The 25,431-nt window shown below is 36.3% G+C and overlaps 3 protein-coding genes across 4 annotated transcripts in view; 1 reads left to right on the top strand and 2 right to left on the bottom strand.

Annotated features, from left to right (window-relative positions):
• LOC106132688 (guanine nucleotide-binding protein G(o) subunit alpha) overlaps positions 1–19,289 on the bottom strand; it is a 44,053-nt gene extending 24,764 nt beyond the window's left edge. Inside the window, exons 1-3 of one of the 2 annotated variants that reach the window (XM_013332179.2) lie at positions 19,025–19,289; positions 10,356–10,398; positions 5,210–5,351 (exon numbers count right to left, since the gene is read on the bottom strand). In XM_013332179.2, the coding sequence (XP_013187633.1) occupies positions 5,210–5,351; positions 10,356–10,398; positions 19,025–19,142 (303 nt within the window). In that variant the 5' untranslated portion in view covers positions 19,143–19,289. Of the gene's footprint in view, positions 1–5,209; positions 5,352–10,355; positions 10,399–16,545; positions 17,046–19,024 lie in introns of those variants that run through there. The other variant, XM_013332178.2, reaches the window with a different exon arrangement.
• Positions 19,290–20,541: 1,252 nt separating this feature from the next.
• On the top strand, positions 20,542–23,053 carry LOC106132788 (X-ray repair cross-complementing protein 5). Its single transcript, XM_013332320.2, has 2 exons — positions 20,542–20,624; positions 20,743–23,053. The coding sequence occupies exon 2, from the start codon at positions 20,758–20,760 to the stop codon at positions 22,534–22,536; it is 1,779 nt and encodes a 592-aa protein (XP_013187774.2). The 5' UTR covers positions 20,542–20,624; positions 20,743–20,757; the 3' UTR covers positions 22,537–23,053.
• A 272-nt stretch (positions 23,054–23,325) lies between these two features.
• LOC106132789 (TM2 domain-containing protein almondex) lies at positions 23,326–24,900 on the bottom strand. Its single transcript, XM_013332321.2, has 4 exons — positions 24,671–24,900; positions 24,346–24,590; positions 24,022–24,143; positions 23,326–23,641 (listed from the first exon to the last, which is right to left on the bottom strand). Exons 1-4 carry the CDS (start codon positions 24,762–24,764, stop codon positions 23,362–23,364), a joined length of 741 nt encoding a protein of 246 aa, XP_013187775.2. The 5' UTR covers positions 24,765–24,900; the 3' UTR covers positions 23,326–23,361.
• Between the last annotated feature and the right edge of the window lie 531 nt (positions 24,901–25,431).

Raw genomic sequence — 25,431 nt, 5'->3', positions numbered from 1 at the left:
TGACTGTACCTACATTAATCAGATTAGCCACTCTTCCGACATCGTTTCCAGCAAACATATGTTGACTTTACGCAACCTCGATCTATTAATAGGAAGAAAGTATACTCATATCGGGTATAGGCTCATAATCCCGCAAAATACCACGAAAAAGTATTTAGGTATCGACGATGATCTTTCAGTACAATTTTTTATTGATAATACGTGTTTTATCTACTAGGGTAGATTAGTAGTCTGCCGTGTGGTTCCCGGCACCAATAGAAAAAAGAATAGGACCATTCTTTTCCATGGTTGTCGTAAAAGGCAACCAAGAGATAACATATAAACATTGGGATTCTTGTTTTAGGCTTGCAATTGCAACCTGTTACTATACGAGTATATGAATCTCAATTCTACTCGTATCATTAAGGCTTACTTACAGCTGAGCGTATCAGTTTTTAAAACTGCTGGCTCTGTCTACCCCTCGAGGAAAAAAGACGTGATTATATATGTATAAAGAAGCATAACTTCTCCAAAAGCTTATTTTCGCGGTAAAAAAAAGTAATTATATTAAGGATAATTTTTTAAGGAGAAATTATTTTAAAACCTTTTTAAACTGTACAATGTACAGTCGTACAGTTTATAACCAGTTGTACAGACGTTCAGGCGGCCCACCTCCCATACACCCAATTAAGGCGAGATGGCACAGCTATCTGTCAAGCCCACCGTACCACAATGTTTATAGCCATACATACATAAATCACGCCTCTTTGCCGGAGGGGTAGGCAGAGATCACCATTAAGTTTGCCACGATCCCTGCATACTTCTTTCGCTTCATCCACACTCATAACTCTCTTCATGCAAGCTCCTCGGTATCGCGTACTCTTGATCTGCCTTTTTAGTCCAACTTCTCCTGATATAATAACCATAATTTATCTAAATCCATAGAATACATTGTGCATTACAAAAAGGAGTGTCAAAACGTGACCGTGACGTGACAAAAAATCAAGGTTGTGATGACGGTGAATCATTATCATGTCCTATTGATCACGGTAACTATTACTAACTATATTGGAATGAACTCACGAGGTACCCACTTACAACATGTTATCACGCACCACATGCATCTAGCAAAGTCAATATCATTGTAAAGACTACAGTAAAACTTCATATAAGTGCCGCGGGGTCCCCGGCATTAAGAATAGGATATCTTTCCCATTAGATGTTCTAAAAGAACTAAGGGAATAAGCATATTATTATTATTATTAGAGCAAGGTATCATGCTGGTCAGGTAACAAAGAAAAGTCAGTGTGTGCGAGCTTCTCTTCCAGCGCAGATTGTTTCATGTCAAAAATTTAAACTTTTTCAGGCAATAAACTAGCAATTCGTCAAAATCTGAATCTCTAGTGCCTTGTGGTTTCCGGCACTTCAGAAAAGAACTAGTTTCACATACCTTTCCCATGGTTGTCGTAAAAGGCGACTAAGGGGTAGGCAATGAACTTGGGATAACTCTTGCAGGCGATGGACTAGCAACCAGTTACTATTTGAATCTCAAATCCATCATAAAGTCAACAGCTGACGTGGTCTTTCAGTATTTTTTAGACTGTTGGCTCTGTCTACCCCACAATGGATACAGACGTGACTATATGTTTGTATGAATATCTAGATTAGAAACCCTTATTTCTCGTCTGTTCATGTGAAGTAGCTCTAATTTTGGAATACATAGTGATAACTCTAATATTGTGGTAGGATAGAAGTTTTGCCCGGGGCTATCCCAAATTCCTTAAGCGGATGCCCTTCCTCATTACACCTTAATTATGTATGCTAAATTTCAGTGAAATTCGTGGAGTTAAATTTTTAGTAATTAAGTAATCTTTTATTGTACTTAACTTACTTAATAGTATACTTAACTAATCTTTATTATAATCTGACAAGAGATGAAATTTTTAATAAAAAAAAATATATTTCTTTACGAATGCCTACATCATAGCAACCATCTGCATGCACGCACCTTTGCGTTTTATATAAGTACCTACATATAGGAGATAAATTTCAGAGTGATTAAAAAAAAAAGATATTCTTAAGCATGCATGCAAAAATAACATACGAACTCATCGTAAAAAGAAATCACCGAACTAAATAATTTATACCAAGGAACATAACGGCAGGAAATGTGGCACGAAATTTAATACAAAGAATAAATAAGCCAAATGCCCCGGGTTTCCCTCGGTGGCTGTGAAGGTTTTGTGAAATATGCGCTAATTATGACGTGTGCGGTGACGCATGCGCGGTGCGACCCGGCAAGAGTCATTCACAACCCCCTGCCCCACCCCACTTTTCTTACACACACAAAGCATAATCATTTAGAATTTCAATTATGACTTTTTCCTTTACCAAAGCTGCGTGGCTGCTAGAAATACAGAAAACACGTAAAACTTTAAAAGTGGTGTAATTAAAAATTTATTTGAGCAAGTCGAAGTCGAACAATAAGGAATAAAGTGAAACAAACAAAGGAATAAAATCATAATGCTTTGAACCGCATATTACATTAAACTCCCTCATACAGCATGAGAAGAACCACGCGTTAGTTACTTCGCAAAAGAAAAAGTACAATACTGGATGACGAGCAAGGGTGGCGATGGTGACACAGGCGTTTTGAATCGCGGCCCCGGGCGATAACGCGTGTGAACACGGAACGTCGAAAATAAAGAAGTCAAGCTGAATATTACATTACATCCTACTACTATTATAAAGGCGAAAGTTTGTATGGATGTTTGTTACTCTTTCACGCAAAAACTACTGAACCGATTACCATGAAATTTGGTATGTAGGTAGCTGAAGACCCAGAATAACACATAGGCTACTTTTTATCCCAGAGTTCCCGCGGGATTGATAGGGTTTCCATGCGGACGAAGTCGCGGGCGGCCTCTAGTAGTTATATAAATTTACATAATACATCTTTCCACGTGCCAAGATCCTTGCATACTTTCATAGGTCTCTTCGTGCAAGTTCATCGGTTGACACCTGACATTTCTCCAGGACGTAGCCTCGATTTGATCAAGATGCGTTCTTCTCAGCCTTCTTTAACTGTGATTCCCATTAACAATCTCTCTTTCTCATCTTGGCGTGTTACCAGTTGCAACCTCTGCCATTTAGACTCGGTGCCTGGGGTCCGCTTTCCTACTTCTCTCTTTATGTGGTTCCACACTCCGTGTATGTTTATTAAGATTGACCTCTTTTCAGTACATAAGTTCCTACTTATGTACTGAAAAGAGGTCACACACACACAAATAGACTTTTGAGTTAATTGTCAATGTCCTAAATTCAATGTGGTCTCATATCCGTACCATTCAAAACTAAGCACTATCTCATTTAAATGAAAATTCTATAACTAATGAATTCTAAACCCGCATAGCAGCTACAATGACACAATCAATAGAACGGATTATTCGTGGCAACGTACTTATCAAATTAGCTGGGACCCAAATACAGGTCAATGCATTGCGGTTATAATGAGAATTTATCTCTATTCTCTCACTCCTCCGATACGGCACGTTTGAAGGGTTAAATCGGCGCCATTACGGTGAGCTGAGTCATCCAGATATGCAAAAACAAGTGGAGGGACCAGTGTACGATAGATTAACAACACGCAACGTTCAAGTACATGCACTGCGTTGTAAGTACTCTTCTATTAATATTAAACCTCGTAAAAATGTTCGCTGAGGCTTGCAGAAGTGCTTTCTCAGTGATAACACACACTCATCTCATGCAACGCGAGCAGCGCGATAGGAGGATTGATCCCCAATGGCGTTTTATCATTAGTTTTTCTTATGATACCAATCGTATAAAAAACTTGTTAATTTTATACATAATCTACATGGTATGGACTGAATACTTGTGAAGTCGAGTATCTAACCTATGCGTTGTCAGGCCATAAATTCACTATTGGAATCAAGGCAAACGACAAGCTCACGTTTGTATGACAAGCACCGGTCAAGCTTAATCATTCCATACGGTTAGATACACCACTTAGTTCAGAAACAAAGTACTTCATATGATCTTTAAATTCTCAGTTTATAATATAATATGCAACTGTTACTAATGAAGCTACTTATTCGAATGAGAGTGAGCAATTACCGATGCCCATACTTTCACTCTTCAGAAAAGCAACTGGACTCATTTGCATACTAGTAGTAAAATGTCAGTGACATTGTTATTATTTCGTTTACTTTCGTATTTCTCAGTTTTATCCTAACATGGAAAGGATGGCTCAAAGGCAGAGGAGGTAGAATCTCGGTTTAATCTCATAAAAAGATCATGATGAAAGAAAACTACAAAACGTTTTAAATTCCAATATTTTTCAAAAGAATTCCCCTAAAATCACAAATTCATTTGTATATGTACTACAAAACATGCAGCAAACAAATACGTTCTCCACATTTTCTTTATCGGCAAACTCGATATCGGTACAAAACAAATACGAATTTGCTGCACTCACGTATTCGTCCCCAAACAAATGGTATTCATATCGAATACAGGTAGCAAAATAATGCAATAAGCGGTAGTGCACACTGCAGTCGGAAATCCACTCTCATGAATAAACTATACTCAATATTGATCCCCGCATAGCTAGCGTTTCTTGGAACGGAACGTATACGTAACAGCAAAATGCAATTTTACATATTCCATTCGATTGTCTTGGTGAAAGCAATGATCGATTTGATGTTTCATAGCGTTACTGGGACATTGTGATTTCTGAACACCTATAAATATTTATGGAATTAACTCGGTTCGTTTGTCAATGGGGCTCAGCCGTAACAATGCAAATTAGTGATGCACTTTTCAACCTAAGTGGTCTAACGAATTGGAAAAGTGCTAACGAATTTGGATTTTGGTGGTGTTTGGCGTGTACGAAATTAAATGAAAATTCAACATGTCCCTTGAATTATAACGAATCTTAAGTTTACAAACCTTTAGTTTAAAAATGTTGACTGCTTATACAGAAACATTTTACATTTACACGAGTATTTTCCTGCTAGTCCTAACAACATATAGGTACCTTTTAACCGCGATTAAATAAAAAGACTGATTTAAAAATGTTGGCAATAATAAAATATCTCCTTTAGGCTGACAATGTCCCTCCTCTTCTCCTACAATGCTAATGTTTGTCAATGTCTAGTCAAAAGGTCCATATTCAGTATTTCAGAATGTCTTGACGTAAAATGATGCTTACCTCTCGATCCTTATTGCCGTAGGTGATGCCAAGGTTGGGCATGGCGCGCAAGATGGCGACCAGCGACTGGATTGTGTTGCTGTACACCACGGGCCGGTACTGTTTGAAGTCTTCATTCGTGAACCCACTTTCGTGGATAATTCTGTGGGCAATGGTATTGATTAGTGTTTACTGAAAATAACGTTTCGTAGGAATTCTTTCCCTGTCAATGAAGGTAGAGTGCAAAACAAAAGTAGTTTTGGTAAAATTTAGAGCAATAAAAAGTATTTACGGTATTATAGCTGAAACGCAGCTTTGAGCCAGTTTTGATTTCGATTAGCCGTAATGGCTAGTTAGGGGCGCTTTGCTGGACTTAACAATTGACGACGTATGTTATCTTTACTTTTAATGTAAAATACTTTAACGAAACATGTGATAGTTTCTGTAAACGTTTTTGGATTTACGTATAGATTACATAATAAGTAACTATAAAATGAGAATAAACTATAGACCTTTTTACTATGGTTACGTGTTTATCTATTAATCATTCTTTAGAAATTTAGACATCGAAGAAAAAGCGGGGTAAGCCGGGTTATCGACTTGTTTCCACATTTAAATTGATTTTAGTTTCTCGAAGTCTGTTTAATATTAACGGTACATGGAAAACCGTTGACTTATTAATTCAAAAGCACAAAGCAGACGTAATAGAATAAATGATGATAGGTCGTCTAGGAGGGCGTGGTTCGAATCAAAACGACTGACTGTTCTAAATATATTTCTTGTTGATTGCGTTACCATTAACTTTTCATGTTGACGGATTGAACTATTTTGTTAATAGAACTATGTGCTTGAGGAATGGTAAGGGGTTATAAAATTTTTTTTCGTTACAACCTTGTTATTTGTAGGAAAGCCCACTCCCACTCTCCCGCCACTTTGTATCATGCAATAAAATATTAAAAATTCAGTAACAATCTCGATTACATATAAATCTAAACATTATATAACGCTAACTTTACATATTAAAATGGTTTTAATTTACTACCTTTTTTGAACAATCATGCCCGAATATGTGATTGTATGACTCTTGATCAGGCGAATTGAACAGGTCAATTCATAGACTAGCGATGATTCACCCGAAACTAAATGTTCTCATGGCCTTATGAATCAGAAACACTTTATCCAAATGTGGTACAGTATTACACGGATCTAAGAGTGCATTACCTAAGTATTAAGGTGCATTATTTAAAAATTGTTATTCAACTTACTTCGATTGTGATGTAAAAATGTCAGATAATATAATGAAGCACTTGCTATCTGACCACCGTATCTCACCAGAGAGGCATGCCTTTCTGATTTTCAAAATATAACTCAGAATATGAACTTTGGAAACTACAATTATTCCGGGAATATTTTCATATCAATAATTCTAAGAAAGCACGGCCTATATAAAGACGACATATTTCGTGATGAGTAAAGATAATTTTTTGTTGTACAGTGAGATATTATTCTTATATCCCACGGGAACAGACAAAATGGACATTTAAGTTTAACGCGGACGAAGCTGCGGTTAACAGATAGTTCACATATAAAAGAAAATACGTGACTACTTCGTGATCCCGAAATATATGACAAGAGCAACATTAAAGAATATAGTATTATTGAACCTAACCATCAAAAAAGTTCAATGAACTATTTTGTGCGAGTCATCACACTAGGATTACCCCTTGTCACGTCAGCACATTTTGTCATTTTCATTGATTACACACTTCCGTGTTCTGAAAGTGTAAATATCGTGTTAAATTTTCACTTCTGACTTTTTGCCCATTAACTTTTTAGTAGGTAATACAAAGATCGGAACTATTCTTGTAACTTTAAGACACGCAATTTCGTCGTTTCGTTCGGTTAACTTAGTAACAAACAGTGGCTTTTATCACTTTTAACAGTTAGTCAATATAATTACCTTATTTCGCCCGTGGATTCACCCACATGGGATGTTATTGTATCTTACAATCGTTTCAGACATAACTTCATGATTTTAAGTTTATGATGTCGGAAACCGAACAAAGCGGAGAAATGTCGAAAACTGACTCAAAACAATAAAGTGAATGAAGACTTTCAGCGAAATTAACTAGCCTACAATTTTCTGACGTCTCGTCTTGAACCTTGATACATATGACGCTCGCCTGCGCATCCGGGAGTTTGTGACATCAAGAACACTTCCAAAAACATGCGTCCATCACTCATCGACATGGCCTAATCCCTAACGACGTGCGGTGAAACATAGCCGCTATTGTGATTTGTTGACTCTTCCACGAACATATGATTAGATTACGCCAAAAAACACTTTCTGAGTTAGATAAAATATGTATCAGACAGACAAGCCGAGCGTTTAACTACATCAATTTTGTCGAGGAATAGGTTTAGTGCATGTGATTTTACTGTTATGGCAATATATGACAATACATGCTTAGTTATTTTATTATATTCGAACCAAATGAAAGTTTTGTAAGGTTTCAAATTCTTAATTCTTACTTTATGTTAGGATAGAGCATGCTGGTGGTTCCCGGCACCAATAGAAAAAAAAAGGTCCACTCCATCACTCTCCCATGAATGTCGTAAAAGGCGACTAAAGGGTAGGCTTATAAACTTGGGATTCTTTTAGGCGATGGGCTGGCAACCCGTCACTATCTGAATCTCAATTCTATCTTAAAGCCAAACAGCTGAACGTGGCCTATCAGTCTTTACAAGACTGTTAGCTCTGTCTACCCCGCAAGGGATATAGACGTGATTATACAGGGTGACATTTAAAACAACTGCATCCTTTTAAATATAGACTATACCCATGCTTCTGAGCCTATTTTTATTTAAATTAAGCGTTATCATTTTCACATTTAAAAAACCCTCAAAAACTACGTCACACGCTTTATTAAGACCAATACTACAAAAAGAATTTAAAACTAAACATGTAAATAAATGTCTGAAAAATAAATTATTTTTCTAGTATCAAGATCAAGTAAAGTACAGAGTTGTCGAGATCGCTCAGCTGAATGCATTGTGTCGTTGACCTCTGAATCTTACGCGTCGCTTTTCCGCCGGCCGGGGTGATATTACGTATTTAGGATCGTGGATTTTGATACTTTAATTTTTGTTTCGTACTTTCTGAAATATGAACAGATATTTTTCTTTTTACGTTTTTAAATATCCTTTAGATGAGTACACTTAACAATTAAATTTATGCAGTTGAATTAAATGTCACCCTGTATGTATGTATGTATAGAGCAAACAAACCACACAACCAAAATCTGCATCCTAATTCGGTATTCAGTTATCACATTTAGAGGAAAAGAAGTTACTATGAACTTTGTACAATTTGTATGTAGAGCGGACCACATAGATATAATTATTATATTCTTATACTAGGTACACTTGTATTTATAGAAATGATAATAACTAATTGGTAAAAATGTGACATCTGCATACCTATATCAGATTCAGAAATATGCAATAAATACATGTCCCATTATTATCAAGTATGTACCATGATAAAGCGAAATATAATGTAATAAAATAGCGTTGTTTCTATGTTGGAGATAATATCGTTAGGCAAGACAATGGTGTTGTCGCCAAATTGACGTCATTTACGGTGTTTGTCTACGTCTTGAATGAGTGATGACTGGCCGTGACGTAGCAACGAATAACAATGAAGCAATCGCGAAATAATTTACATTCGTTTTCGTTTCTAACCTGCAGTGAACTGAAATAGATGCATGAATGTCGTTTTTGAATTTCGAAATTCGAATGAGATCAGATAGTTACTAGAGCAATAAGATCCCTTAACGCGCGTCCAGTGACGGCTTGACGGGGACCTCTTATTGGTTGATGTCAGAAGTGGGCTCAACCGTGTGGTTTCGGGAATGGTGGAAGAACGTCGAACCAGTATATATCTACACGTGGAAATTCTCGAGAGATATTAAAATTGTGTAGAAGTCTTCGCTAGAACGACACCGGAATATAGGTAATAAAGCCAATCAAATCAAATTATTAGGAAGCAATAATTAATAGATGTGTATCATACAAAGACGGTAATCAATTACATTAATAACGTAATATTAGATTAGAAGCAATAGTTTTAAATGTAAACATAGTGTCAGCCAAAATCAGATAACACTTCAATCGACATGGCGCGGTCTTATACTGATACCACATATCACTATCACATGTTTGAATGTAAGATAACATGCACATATCGCCGAAATTCGGATGATTGTTGACAAGTGAAAAATTGGCTTTGAAATCCCGACTCTCATTAGCTTTTGTATGGTTGATCCGATCTGCATTAGATAATCAAAATTTTTAATCACGAATTCATTTTAATTTGATATCTCCTTTGTCTAAGAAAATTTCAAGATATTTATTCAAAGACATAAATAAAAATCTTTCTGAAAGTAACAATATGAAATCTATACTAATATTATAAAGCTGAAGAGTTTGTTTTGTTTGTTTGTTTGTTTGTTTAAACGCGCTAATCTCAGAAACTACTGAACCGATTTGAATAATTCTTTCACTGTTAGATAGTCTATTTATCGAGGAAGGCTATAGGCTACATTTTATCCTGGATTTCCTACGGGAAACGTCAACAATGCAGGTGAAAGTTGAATGAGTCGGCCATCTGCGAGCTTTCCACGCGAACGCTGCGCAAACCAACAAAGATATAGTAAAACAATGTACTAAAGATGTGAAGTACTCATTTTTTGCCACAAAAAAGTCCGCGAGAGCATATATCTATCTCTTAAGGTTTACTTACAATAACCACTTTTATGTTCATTTTTTAAGATTTTTTTTTCATTATAAACATAATTTATTTTGAAACCAATTTTCTTTAATTCAGTATTAATCCTTATCCAAGTAAATATGTTTATTACTTTCGGCTTTTCATGTAGATTAAAATTGCCATTTACAGTATATAAATCAGACGAATAGGTTTTGAGATATAGTCGTTATAAGCAATTTGCAGCGAAACATTTAATACGGCGAACCAGCGTTCTTTCTAATACGCGTGACCGCCAAATTGATGCCGAGGAGGATGTTTGCAAAAATAAATATGATGCCCAAATAACTATTCCACGCGGACGAAGTCGCGGGCACAGCTAGTTATTAATATACTCACTTCATTTGTTTAACTATAGTACTCTTGCCCGACTCTCCAGCACCTGAAACAGAAATATAAAATTAGTAAAAATATTCCGGCTAAAACGTTATAAATCTCTCTTATATATAAATAAAATATATGTTAATTATACATATATATAAAATTTATTACCGTGTGGTTCCCGGCACATTAAAATAGAACCACTCCATATCTTTCCCACGGACATCGTAAAAGGCTAATAAACTTGAGATTCTTCTTGTAGGCTAGCAATCTGTCATTATTTAAATCTCAATATCTAGCATTATTTAGCATTACAGCTGAACGTAGTCTTTCAGTCTTGTCAAAAGACTGTTAGCTCTGTCTACCTCGCAAGGGATCTAGACGTGTATATGTATGTATGACTCGGACCAACCGAAGATCGGTTTGGTGGTTTAACATATTAGAGTCGCACCTTTTCATAAAATTTCGTGAGTGATCGCCACGCCACACAGTGATCGCGCAGGGAAGAGTATTTTGCCGCTTCACGTACTGACATAAGTCTCTTTTTTCAAATTATTATTAGCTAGATGTTGCCCTCGACTTCGTTCACTGACAATCACAATACAAAAAAAGCTGACCCTTGTATTTTCTGCTAGAGGGGTGGGGGAAGAATTTTTTTGTGTGCCTGTTTTAGGCGTACGAACATCACAGACGGAAGGTCTAATAAAATTTCTGTTGGTCTAAATAGATCCCGTTTGTTGTTTTTTTGGCAATATCAGTCGAGTACAGGCATCGATCAAAATTTTGTGTATGGATTTATGGACATTATTGCTTATATGGAAGCTAATAGTTACAATTAATGATAAGTGTGGGTCAGTGTGGATTCAAATCAAATGCAAAAGAAATCATGCAAGTAAAAATACCCAAATGAAACTGGTAGATCAATACAAGTAATGATACAACGCAACAGACTTCGCCCGACCGCGCCTATAAAAACGCAATGATATAAAAGCAGTTAATTGCCGGGCAAACGTAAACGGTTACAGTACGTAAATTATGTTATGCACGTCTAGTTGATGCCGAAAGAAAATAACTCGAGGAAATGTATGAGATTTGATAGCAGCATCTCAGTAATAGGACGAGCCTGCAGTTCAATAGTATTAACAGTAGACGCCCACTTTTGCCACATATTTAATGAGCATTTATCAATCTATATCTGTCGCTGTGATTGCCTTTGAGTCACAACTTGAGAAGAAGGACCTGTGTTCGATATACCACCACTGTCAAGTCTCAATGGAAAATTATCTTTTAATAGGTCTTAAGACGGTGAACTTATGAATTTCGGTACACACTTTAGACACATTTAGGGACTAGCTCAATTTGTGTAGTTATTCACTGTTTAACTTCAGTGATGTACCTATTCTATCAAGATCTATAACATTATTATCTTAAATCATTTCTGCAAACTTCATTAGCTGAATATCCCTGATCTGCAACAAAACTGCATATGAATGATTTCTTTCTTGCATTTAAATTTCCTTTTTGAATATAGACGTAGTCACATTCTTTTTTCGTTGAAACCCTCAGCTAATACAATTTGAAAAGGTTGTTAGACGTTATAAGTTGCCAGTCAGATGTCTGGATGTTTATCCAGACACTAATCACAAGAAGTATAAGCCACTTTTGGCTGGATGGCTGTATAAGGTTCAGTTCAGAGATAGATGTTGTTATCTCATCGGCTAAAATAATTCTGAGAAATTAGATGCAAAACTCAATTAAGTACGATTTTGATGCTCTTTTTATTAAAAGCCCCTGTTTGAATAAATACGATTTAAACATAAATCATATATTTCGAATATTTATATAATCGAAGGATATGAAGTTACGTTTGTTATTCAGAATTATCTTGAGTGTATCAATAATGTTAAGATGAAGAAGTCGAGCCTTTCGATGAACAGGAAAATAGTTCCAGTTTCATAAATACTAATCAGTGATCCAATCAATAAAATCAGCTTAGCTTTGCTTCAGATTTTTTGTAAATTTATATAGTTACATCGAATTATTTCTTCATTCATTTACATGCAAGTTGAATGGTTATTGCAATAATTGTACAATTAAATCAAGTGTTCCTAGGTGATATGTGTATCTGGAGGTCAGAGATCGGCCGTTCGCGCTGGCCTGCCAATTAAAGCCTGGTGACTATAGTCGGCTCCTGTATTTGACAGGGTTCATTAAATGACACCCACTATTTGTAAAGAGGTGCCCATCTTCTATCTTATTAAAAGTCCAGAACCAGACGACAAAATTATTTGTTGATTTGATATCTCCTAAGGAAATTTTAGATAGTATAGTGTTGTTGGCGGATACACGAAGAAGATTAACCAAAACCAAATATAAGTAGATTGAAACTTTGGAGGGAGCAGAAGAAGACAAATCGTACCCTGTTGTAATCCGTCGAGCTTGTATGAAAATATTGACAACTAAATGAAGGAAGTAAAACTCCTTGATTGTGAAGAAGGTAATCACTGCCCACCCCTCCGGGAAAGAGGTCGGATTATAACTAAGAATTTTAATGTTTATCTACGATAACATATTTAACTACTTATTATTTTATTGAACTTTTGTTTCTATAGCACTAACTACTGGTAGAATTTGCCCACAAAAATGAAGTGAGACGTGCCTGTACATGGGGTTAATCGCTTAAGTGGTCGGCTGGGTTTTGCGGCATCATCCTGATAACGACAGCGATGGACTGATTTCATGTCAGAGTGTGGTCTTTACCTATTATTCATTAACCTAACTGATGTCCGCTTGTAGGGGAAATATTTTGACTTTTTGTCGCTACATACGATTGATATACATATCATCATCTTTATCTTGATAACGCACGTCAATCATTGCAAACTCTTGGTGAAACACCAATGATAATCGAGGGCGATATGTTGAGGAAAACATCGAAAGAAAACCAGCACAGCACAGCGTACATTCAGGAAGTGTATGTAAACATACCTCGAGATATCCAACTGAACATTGCCTTTTTAAAGTGCCGGACACGATACATAAGCAACGCCGCTGGTAAACCGCAAAGCTGTAGATTTAAACCTAATACCTATCATATATAACCTAATAACCGCGTTTCTGTCCACGCGGCCCAAGCGGAAGAGCTAAGCCAATCTTGGCCAGTAGACGCCAAAGATGATATGAGAATGGACAGAAGATGCCGAAGCCCGGACAAAGAGGAGGGAGATAAGTCGTAAAGCGGTCTCCGGGAACGAAATATAGGATCAATGAAAAAAAAAAGAAAGAGACTGACCATGCAAAAACGAAGAGATGGCATTTTTTCGATTTGTTATAAAACTTCAACAATTTTTTATAGACATTGACTTTCATTACCTTCATAGCCCAAACGGGGTAATGAAAAAGGTACCAACGAACGCGGAGTGGCACGCACTGGTCACGTTATAATGACGTCGTCGGTACTCAATTAACTCCCATCAACTACCTACCAAGTGATATGTGACTGGCACATTTAGCAAACTTGAGAATACGAGAGCTGTTGATGCCTCATTGTAGGAAGGCAAAAGTCTTATAAGTCAGGATTCAAATATTTTTTTCAGACAAATGTAGAACTATGCTGTCTGTCACACCAGTCCCATTAAATTTTCCCACTAGTCGCATGGCAAGTGGGAAGATTTTATCCCAGAAGTCTCATGGTACAAGTACATCACGAAGTCCTTGAATGTTTTCATCAATATTACAATGTAAGTAAAAAAAACTAAACTATGTAAAAGGAATGGATATTTTGCCAACTAAATTGCCCACCAAAACAAAAAAGGTTATTATCAAATCTGTTCAAAATATTACATAAAAGTTGATATCATTTGTCAAAATCAAAAGCAGTTGGAACAAGTGAAAGAGTGGTATTATGATTATGATTACATAGTAGTTAGCATAATATAATGAAGAATTACTAAACCAATCATATCAAAACAAACCTGTGTAAAGATACCTAAGGGAAAACACATAGTTAAGTGACTCATTACACAATTAGCTAGAGATGACTAACATGACACTGTGAATGGCATCTCTGTACAATGAAATGGTAACTAATGACTAAATTTTTTAAATTTAAGGACTCATTACTTGTACCACTTTTAGCATTTATTTGGCAATTTATACTAGATGATAACGCGAAAGATGTTAGTTTTGTACAGGCCCTATTTTGAACAAATTGAGCACAGAGATAAAAGGCTTTCAGTAGTGAAAATGTTATTACATATTATACAGTATAAGTTGCTGTAATCTGGATAAATTTTTTGCCATTGATCCAAAATTCCCAAACATGTTCAATTTCAAGTCACGCTTAGATTAAATATGACCTTCACAGATTGATGTCTTGGATGTTTAACCATGAATGTATTTGTTTTAATTAAAGATCTCAACATTGAGTATCCCAAAACAGCGAGAAACTTGCAATTACTTAATATGTAATTGTCATTGGTAAAGGTATTCAATATCAAGGAGATACCATCAATGAGGCTATTTATGGTGATAAGGCAATGTCTTCCCTCTTACTCTTTCCCTAATGATTTAGAAGAGATAGACAAGAAATATGTTTTATCAATGTTTGTGAATTGCCCCACTGAAAGCTGCAAGAAAATAGAACAATTATGGCATTCCAAGTTCCTCAGAATTTGGGAAAGAGGTTGAAGATTTAAATAGATTCTTAATAATTAATTTGATAGTCTTATTTTGAGGGCATTATATATAAAGCACATTGGGAGGCTTAGCAGCAAAAAATACTCACTACCAGGGAGTGCAGAGTATCTTATAATTCAAATAAAACTAACAATATTCAGCTAAAGATTAAGTTTAAGTATGGTATTTCATTTTATTTATTTTTTCTTTATTGTAACAATTACAATTTGTAAAGTACCTACACTAGGCAGAATTAATGTCAATAGCATTATCTAACAGTCTACCATTGGGTTAAGCAGAGAGCCTTTGTGTGGGTGATAATAAATAGTAGGTAATTACCCAACCCAAAAAATTCCAACATCTACAAATTTACAATCTGTTCAACTGATGAAGCATTTTGCATATTTATAAATTTCCAAAATAGTAGAATTACTATTTGTTTTGAACATAAAAATAAATTTCAAAAACAATAAATGAATTCTACAACATTCATACAATAACAAAATTTAAGCCAATTAACAACAAATTGGCAAGTAAGAATGGCTGTTTAATGGTCACCATCTGTGAACCGTTACAAATAACTGTGTGAATGAGCCAAGTCAAGATCAAGGTAGTGTACCGTCTGTTTTGATAATGAAACACCTGGTGTGGCTTTTGAAAATACAAATTACTATTTTTATAATTTCAATTAATGATGTGGTGATTCAGAGTGCAAATATCAGGTGGAGATTTTCAAACATCCATAATGATATCATAAAGAAAATAGATTTGTATTTTGGTTTAGACTGAATTATGATGATAATTGGCATGGAGACAGGAAAAGTCTTCAAGTAGTTTCTCTTCTTCATGGGTTCCTTTTTTCAGAAGTTCTCATAGCAGTGAAGCCATGGTATCCAGCCAGGTATTCATTTATACAGATAGAATTGATTTAAAATTTTCAAGCTCACTCGTCATTGCCTCATAGGTATGAAACTCCTTTCTTTTGCAAATGCAGTGGTTTCCAGTTGGAAAAGGTAATTAAAAGCATCCAATCACCTCATTGTCACATATAATATGAATAAAAGAGTTCATGTTAGTGGTTAAGATAAAAAAATTCTTGAGAATATTCTTATTGGTTGCAATATTTATATCTACCCACTTGATAATGAAGACTGACTGGTTGTCAATCACTCCCATGGAAGAAGCACCTGCCTAGGCTGTATTTTGCTAATTGATCTGATGTTAACTCCTTCAATAGCCATGAAAATGTTAGTTGTGCAGATGAATCATTTTCATCCTTCAATCATTATATGGTTCTGAATTGAGTGTGATCACAACTTATCTGAACCAAGGCTTTAGAATAAGAGAAAGCTACCAATATTTGTTCACTGCTTATTCAATAATCAATATGCATGTCATAAGAGTATTCAAGCGTACCTTAATTGGAATACTAACTAATCAAATGTTTAGCCGAATAATCGAAAGTAGGTAATGAAAAACGTTTGCAGGGTGCGGCCATGCGCCGACATAAGTTAATTGCGAGTATAAGTACCTAGTAGCAATAACTTGATATCTTTGGAAGCCTGAATGCCATCCTCTTTCAGGTTCCTCTCGATCTGACGGCTACGGGCGATCGCCGCGCGCTCCTCCGCCGACTGGGCGCAACCCATGGCGGCTGTTGTCCCAGTGCCTTGGCTGCCGGCCGCGCCGACTCCCCAGCCGGGCGCGTTTTCACCGCTCCCTCTGCATGCGCTCCACACGCGTCCTGCCGCTCCGGACCAACCGGAGCCACCCTACACAACGATAGCACCCAACACAGTAACCTAACTGTTAGCACTTTTCACTGTTCCCACGTATGGATAACGCACTTTTGAAAAGGAAACAGCCACACTTCAGTAAATTTCTCAAATCTATACCGCACCCTCCGCTATAAACACGTAACGACAGCGCGAATTATAATTGATTTTACGAATCCGTTCAAATACGAGATAATGGCGGCCGGATGACAAGCGCCAACTCCGCTCCGTGACGGCGACCGCGCCCCGCTCGACTGACGTTCGGGTGCGTTCGGGTCTGTTCGTTCGAACTCGCTCACACATGCGTGAAAAGGAATTCACACACGAGAGAGAACAAAAGCAATGCGTTCAAATATATAAAATTTTATTTTGTGCATTTTTGTGCACGTCTATGATTTTTGCTGATAATGAATTTTTTGATATAAAGTGATACAACCTTAATTAAAATCCATAATAGTTCGTTGAGCCCAAAGTCACTCAATGTACACTTCTTGGGCTACTACTGAGTAGAACTCTAAAACTTTTTGACTGGCTTTTACTTTAAACGAAAGGTACAAAGAAAAAAATAGTTAAAATCTACACAGAAATTCGTACCGCGTGTGAACTGTACATCAACGCCATAATAAGTCCTGTGCACCACCAAAATTGACTCCATCAAAGTACGTGTGTGAGGTAAATGGTAATGTGAGGGTTACATAAAGCTAAGTCCGGCTTAGTTAGATTTTCTTTATCGCGGTTTGACGCCAATAGTTTACACCACTCTAAAGACAGTAGGTATAGACACTCTTTTCTCACCCTCATGAAGTGAGTGAAAACGCATCGTGAGGAAACAAGTACAAAAAAGCAAATAGTTGTGTAAACAACCATAACCCAATATGATAAAGTTCCCCTGCAAAGTTTGAAGAGACCAGCTGGGAGTTACTTTCTTTAAAAACCCGACTGTGTACAAGCAGGATTTTACTATAGCATTAAGCCAACGTCGACAACGTGCGCACACGCTATAGTACAATCCTACGGCTAAGTTCCTACGGTTAGGACTGACAGCTTTGCAATCTCATCATCTCATCCACCGACGCCACATTGGTAATTTCATATCATGGCATAAACTACACCATCTCATCTATATACCTCACAGAATAAACAGACTCAGTAATCACAAGAATCATAGGAACTTTCACTTGATAATCACTTGTAATAATCTGCTTGGAAATAAAAGCACTCTGATGTACGAGTAGGTACTCGTTGGCAAGCTTGTTTCATCTCACGGAGGTGAGTATGGCAGTAGATACTCGTAGTAAGCGATAAGAGTTCTAGCAGTAGGACATATCTTGAGATATTTTCTTTGAGAGTCTTTGACATTAGGTTCAAGGTCTGCATTTTATCATGATAGTACTATTCGGATTACTATTACTTATGTGGTAAGTAGTAGTAAAATAAATACATTTATTAGACAACAGTAGAAGGTAAATAGTTAGGCCAATGACGTTTTGCATTTCAAATCAACATAAAGGAATTGTTGCTAAAAAACATTATTTAAGCTGCTGACTGACTGACAGAAAACAGCCTTCAATCGTTTCAAGGGAGCATTGCAAGGATTTTTGCAAATTCCTACAGGAACGAGAATAACTTTTTACACGGAGCCGAACATTTTACTTGTGTGTTTATGTATTAAGTAGTTTAACTTCTTCCTCAAAAATAAAATATCTTATACCATTGATGATAAAACAGCAACAAAATCTTAGAAGAGAGAATAATGACACAGTTGTTCAGATTCTGTAGTATACAAGTGTAGTTAGCCTGTATCTTATTCGCTCAATATTTTATATCAACCACAACGTTCACGATCATAATTGTCATACGAGCTTTTAACCAAGATCATCAGTACACAGAGATAGGTAAATAAATTGTTGATCTAAAAGGAAAATGACGACTTCATTCGTAATTCTTTGCTGAACAACACATTAGGCGAATCACAATATTTTTAGTCATGGTTGAATTGAAGCTTATGTTACTTTCACCAACATTTTTGGTTAAGTTACCTACTACCCAACTATATTTGTGGCCCATGCCTATATGGCGGTTTATGACGTCGATTTATCTAATGCAGGCCAAATCAAACAATATAATTTCGCCGCGAATGATATGATTTATTTTTGCCGGCGTCGCAGTCGATAGAGCCCGTTGCGTGGTGCGCGCGCACGCCCTCTAGAAAGAGATAGAAGAAAGCCCCATTACCAAGGAGCAGAAGCTTGATGTCCTTTGCGGCTTGGATGCCATCCTCTTTGAGGTTCTTTTCGATCAGCTTGCTGCGCGCGATGGCAGCGCGCTCCTCGGCGGAAGAGGCACAGCCCATGGCGATGGCGCGCACGGCCTGGCTCGCTACGCGCGGCAGCGCCGTGCCCCTAGCATGCTCGCGGCCCGTCGTCGCGCAGTCGGCGCCGCGCACGCGTTCGTTCGCGCACGCGTGCTCGGGACGCGGTTAGGAAGGCCGTCCGACGTCGGCCTTTTATGAACGACTACAAAAGGGACACTTTAGGTTCTCTATCGAGGTGGCGCCGCGGCGTGAGCCCGCGTACGAATGACGGGTCGCGCAGAAGCGAAGTGCCGCGACTACTGCGCAAGTTCCATCGGACGTCGTCTCCTCAGCGCCGGGTGCCCCATGCCTCCCTGACACACTAATTACACCCTACGTCAGTCGTGTTACGGCGGTTATCTTGTCACACCTACTTGTCCTGGGTAGGTTATATACAGATGCAATTTAAATGTATCTGAATGCAATGCAAGTGTTCAGACATTGTATTTACTTAATATGGCAAAACCTATGGGCAAATGAATGTTTATCCCAGATAAATATTTCCAAAATACTGAATTTTTGTTCTAGGGTTAAATTCTCCCTTTAAATTTAATACGAGCATAAAGGGTTCCTCCAAATGAACAAAAATTAAACGTTTATAGATAATATAACATGGATAGAGTGGACCACAATACCACATGTCTATCTATAAATATGTAATAAAACTTTTAACTTGTTGAGATTCAGACGCGTGGTCATGAACCTTCAGGGTAACTAAATCTTGGCAGCTATTCTGACAACTGTTGAACACTGCCTGCATAAACCGCCTGTTTTATTTATAGCAACTTACATTTAAACAAACACAATCTTTGTTTGTTCTTGTGACGGAAGCTTCGTTCCCGTGGGAATTTTAAAAACTAGTCTATGTATGTCCCAATGCGGTATTTATTTCCTCTTCTTTCTTTCCAACCAAGGTTTTTGTGGAAGAGACGTCAGACGAACATACTGTGCTAATAAAATAAAGTATATTCTTAGTCCTTATAAAATATAGTAATATAGTAATATCATTACTTACGTATTGTAAGTGTTAGGGTGCAGTACATTTGGATCCATTCAGATACTTTAAGCTTAGTTTTATACTTTTATCTTTTTCAACTTTTCTAGTTAATGAAATTTGGCCCAGGCGATAAAACCGAGATATCTTGGGTCCTCTCTGGGGTGGAGCTAAGGCATGTAGCCAATGATCACTTGATTCAGTATCTAGTATCTGAGCTTCTTGACTCTGATAACAAGAACCTAACCCAGTACGGACAATAATTGTTTCCCTAGTTGAAAGTGATTATTTTCTTAATTACAACTTCGCCATTTACCCAAAAGAGATGGTAGTCGTATTCTAGTGCACTGCATAGTCGTTGCCTACTTATAGAGTGAAAAAAAAAAGTTGAATATTTTTTGACATTGACAGTTGCCAAACAAGTTTATGCGTGTTTGTTTTTTTCGTTGCGGAAAAATTGTTTTTGTTTGATAAAATAGAATCATTAGGTATGTATTCCATTTAATATAAATAAACCCTATAACATTATTTTTCTCAATAAAATGTATCAGGAAAAGGCATGCACATAATCGAATGGCTTATCCATTATATTCCTTATAATTTCAGTAAATCTTCTGTATAATGGGATCAGACGACGAATATGAAGAGGAAACCGTTTGGAAAGGTATTCCGGGAACAATAATTTTAATAAATGCATTTAATGATACAAAGGCAATTAAATTGGCTCACACAGCCGTTTGCCGAATGTTACGAGAATACCTACGACTTTCCAGCACCCAGTACATCAGTGTTTGTTTTTATGGAGTTAAAAATCCGAATACATCCAATTTAACATTCCAAGACATTATTGAAGCGATGCCCCTTACTGCGCCAACATTGGCTGATTATAAAAAAGTTTTAGAACTGGATATTACTAAATTCGAAAAAGCCACAGAACTTAAACTATCTGATGCTTTATGGTTCTGCAGTAATATGTTTGAGAAGTGCAAAAAACAATTACTATCTAGAACTGTTATAATGATGACTAAATTAGATATCCCACCAGCTAAGTCTGATGAAAAGTACACCTACACTCGAGTAACTGATTTAGTAAATACAGACAGCTTGTACAGTGCTGAAGTTAAAATTATAAACTTGTCAGAGGAAATCTATAATGTGGATGTATTCTATGAAAACTTTGCTATTGATGCAAAAACTGTCATACCAAAACCTATTTGGGACTGCAGAGACATAGAAAAAGAAATTCTTCAACAGTCTCATCGGAATCTGGCTGTAGCCCAGTTAAATTTTGAAATTGGTAATGGTTTTGAAATAGGTGTAGGTGTGTACAAATTATTGAAAAGCACTTACCAACCAAAGAAAGTAAAATTAAATAGAGATACTAATGCTGTTGTCACTACAGTGAATAAAACTATGAAGGTTTCCTTGGAGCCAGATGAGATGGCACCAGAAGGGGAGCCCATGGATGTAGAGGACAATATTGAGAAAAAAGCTGTGCCATTACTGAAATCTGAAATTGTCCATTACCAGGAATATGGTGGCGAAAGAATACAGTTTACAGATGCTGAAAAGAAGGCAATTGATAATCCATTTGGTCCTCCCATTCTAAAACTTTTAGGTTTCAAACCAGCCAGAATACTTTGCAAAGAAAAGTGGTTTCTCAAGTCTGGACATTTCTTGTTTCCAAATGAAAATAACATAGAAGGATCAACTGCAGCATTTAAAGCACTCCATCAAGCATGCAAAGAAATGTCTGTGGTTGCTATTTGTATACTCTGTACACGAGTGAATTCCAGACCAAATATAGTGGCATTGTGTCCTAGTTCACAACCATTAAATTTAAATGTGGAAATTGGTTTTGACATTATACATGTCCCATTTGTTGAAAATGTCAGAAATATACCTTTGATAGATGATGATGACACAAATACACCAATTTCTGATGATCAAAGGGCAGTTATGAAGAAAATAATTAGTAGTATCCAATTTGATTACAAGCCTGATATGTTTGAAGATCCAAAGGTGCAGTCACTATATAGAAACATTGAAGCTATTGCTCTTTCAGAAGAAGATGTAGAACCTTTTCAAGATACAACTAAACCTAGACCAGAGGCATTTCAAAATTTACCAGAAGATGCCTTTGATGAACTCTTTGGACCATTCGGAGAAGCTCCTTTGAAAAGAACAGCTTCTAAAGACAATGAGGTTAGAAGTAAGAAAGCAAAAACAGATATTGATGAATCAATGATACAAATTCAGATTTCCTCACAAGGAGTTAATAAGTTCACTGTGGATCAGTTGAAGCAAATATTAAAATCTAAAGATATTTCTGGACTGCCTGCCTTGACTGGGTTAAAAAAGGCACAACTTGTTGAATTAGTGTATAAACATTTTAGTTAAGTTGTTAACTATTTGGCATACATACTAGGCAATAAGACCTAACATGCTGAGAGGATTTTTTTTGTACTTGGATTTGCATCTTGTTTGGTATGCCAAGATTCATTGTGCACTTCATGTATTTATATAATACCTAGATAGAATAGAATCTAATATTCCTATTACTGAATAATTGTACTTATTAGCCTAGATTATTATCTATTGCTCTTTTGTTGATTTGAAACTTTTACAAAGCTTAAAATATTTTACTACATTTTATACTCTATTGCAAGATTCTTTATAAGAATATGTAAATAGAATTGTAATGCTTTAAGGCAAATCTCGTTGTTCATGATTGGAGATGGTACAAATATTGATTAGCTACCTATAACATTAACATTTAAACCATTGTTATATACAGGTACTACCTCAGAAATTTTTATATTGGTGTTTTTATCTAATCAATGAAACTATTTAATAGTTTATGTTGTGATATTTGCTTTTTACTTAATAAAGAAATACTTGCTCTACAGATACCATTTTTTTTTTATCATCGTCCGACCTTATTCTCACCTCTGTATCAGAAGAACCATTATTTTATCTGGCTTTTGGATAAGGCTTCCTTTACCTCAATCACTATCTTCAAAGTTCTATTTTCTCTGTCTAACACTAATCTCAGAAAGATTTGAATGGATTTCATTTCTGTTTAAAGTAGGAGGGTAGTTTGAGCCTATTATTCAAAATGCATTAATAAAGGAGTTAATATTGCAAAAATTGCCCAATCTTTTCTGTAGAATAAAAATAAAAACAATATCAGTCTATAACAATATATTACCTAATGAAACTAGTCTATATGAACAAAGACCCATCAGCAGGTCCCAGATGGTGTATTCCAATCAACAAAGCATCAACAAGGGTCCAAACTCCAAGACCTCCAAAGCTAAACAGTTTCCCGATCCCCTCCTGCCAATGACCGAGGTAAAACCTATCTGCCCCAAATCCACCAAGGGTAAGGGCAAGAATGACTGCCGTGCCCCAACGAGTGCCAGCAGTCCATGAGCACCTTATTTTCTTCAGGAATCTTCGTCTTCCCAAACATAAAATGTCATCAGACACTGTGCAATTTGTTCTGAAATAGAAATGGAATATGAAATATAAATGATATGAGTCCAGTCAAGTGCAGTAGTAGGAATATATTGCCTTATAAATAATTGTAAAATTTTGGTCCTTGGAAGAGACCACCTGAGTACTATGCAGAGTGCTCAGATGGTGCCTGATGTTCACTTAGCTTTTTCTTAGCTTTAGCTTTTAGAAAAGGGTAAAAGCTGGTCTTATTTTAATAAAGGCTGCACTCATGTGAAAATTTTTGTAAAAAATCCTATCCAATGTACAATATTTGTAAGTATAACATAGATACTGGTTATAACATGATCTGGCTGTTACCAGAGTTTTTTCTATTACAATTTTGTGTTTAAATTATGGACATTAGGAAAGGTATATTGTTCTTACAGATAGTAGTTGAGTGGTGATGAGAGGGAGTTGCAGTTTGCTTTTTGATCACATCTATGCTCCCACTTCTCAGTCTGATAGCAAAAGCGGCACATTGCTGTTCTATTAAATGTTTTGCTGCCCTAAAATTATAATAAAATTATATGACTTGTAATACAAGCAATTTCTGGTTCAAAACTTTATATTGCTTTGATTTTGAATGAAAAGAAATTGGTTTGATAAATAAATACAAAGAAATTCATAGACAGAATTCATAGAAATTCATGGTTCATGGTGATGTCGAGAATAACATGGCGGTATAATACTAATGTAAAATAAACTCACATTACAAACGACTTTTGGTTTCACTGTGCAGTTGTACTCGTACTGACCGCCGTATCGACAATCTATGCTTCGGTCACAAGACACACACGGATAGTTTAGTGAGGAACATTCAGCTATATTTTCCTGATTCAAAGAAGGGCAGTCCTTCAAGTAATCTTCTTCGCTTTCACTAAAACTTACTCCTTTTTCAATAATTTCACCCTTTATTTTTTTCTCTTTACTTTGTATATCCATGTTGTTATTTGCTGTAAAATAATAATACGTTTGAATTTAGGAACTTAGTCATATACGAGATATAGTAAATTTTAATATAGATAAAACTCACCCATGTCAGTTATATGTATCGTATTGAAAATAACTAAAAGAACTAAAACAAAACAGTCTTTGATAGATATTCTTAATGGTAGAACTCTCGGCATTGTTGAAAATTATAATTCTAACATTTTCCAAACCAAAAAGAAATGTTTATTTGTTTTTAGCTTGTAATTCAATTGGGTAAAAAAATCCAATCAAAAACTCAACAAATCTCGTCAAAATGTATGCCATGTCTCTTAACTTTGACATATGACAGTTGTATATTTACAAGAGGCTTAGGCAATTTTCATAAAGAGCAATGAACATTAGTTGAGTTGAGTGCAATGAAATGCGGAAAACCAAAGATATTCGTGGACGCACTAGGTGAGGTGTCGCCTCTTAAAACACGACATGTAGCGGGAGCGATGAATCATCTCGACCGCCACCAAAGGGAATATTTTCCGCCCATTTAGGTCTGGGGTACCGCGGTTACGATAGTGTGTCAGACAGAGGTTGTAGTTTAATATTTTTTTATTTATTTAAATTATTTATTGTCTTTACAGAGATATAGTGTATAGATTCCGTGGGATTTTCGATAAACCTGTATTCATTTGTAGGTAGCGCTAAATTCGCGCGAACGAAGCTGCAAGTAAGAGCCAGTAAGACAATGAGGGAAAAAGCAACACAAATTTAGATTTCTTTAATTCAACGATTTAGTAAATAGTTTTTGATTCTTTCATTAGCTGAAAATTGGTATTTTTTAATTCAGTATATTTATCCGTTAAGAGAGAA

The sequence above is a fragment of the Amyelois transitella genome, chromosome 19 (genome assembly GCF_032362555.1).
Source record: "Amyelois transitella isolate CPQ chromosome 19, ilAmyTran1.1, whole genome shotgun sequence".
In the NCBI taxonomy this organism is placed as follows: Eukaryota; Metazoa; Arthropoda; class Insecta; order Lepidoptera; family Pyralidae; genus Amyelois; species Amyelois transitella.
Note: the sequence above shows the minus strand (reverse complement) of the source record. Positions and strands in the feature narration are given on the sequence as shown.

Excerpts from the sequence above, each read along its gene's own strand:
- LOC106132788 (XM_013332320.2), top strand. The coding sequence starts at position 20,758 with ATGGGATCAGACGACGAATATGAAGAGGAAACCGTTTGGAAAGGTATT.
- LOC106132789 (XM_013332321.2), bottom strand. The coding sequence starts at position 24,764 with ATGCCGAGAGTTCTACCATTAAGAATATCTATCAAAGACTGTTTTGTT. Across the intron at positions 24,591-24,670 it reads GATACATATAACTGACATGG|CAAATAACAACATGGATATA; the intron begins GTGAGTTTTATC and ends ATTATTTTACAG. Across the intron at positions 24,144-24,345 it reads AACCAAAAGTCGTTTGTAAT|GGCAGCAAAACATTTAATAG; the intron begins GTGAGTTTATTT and ends TTATAATTTTAG.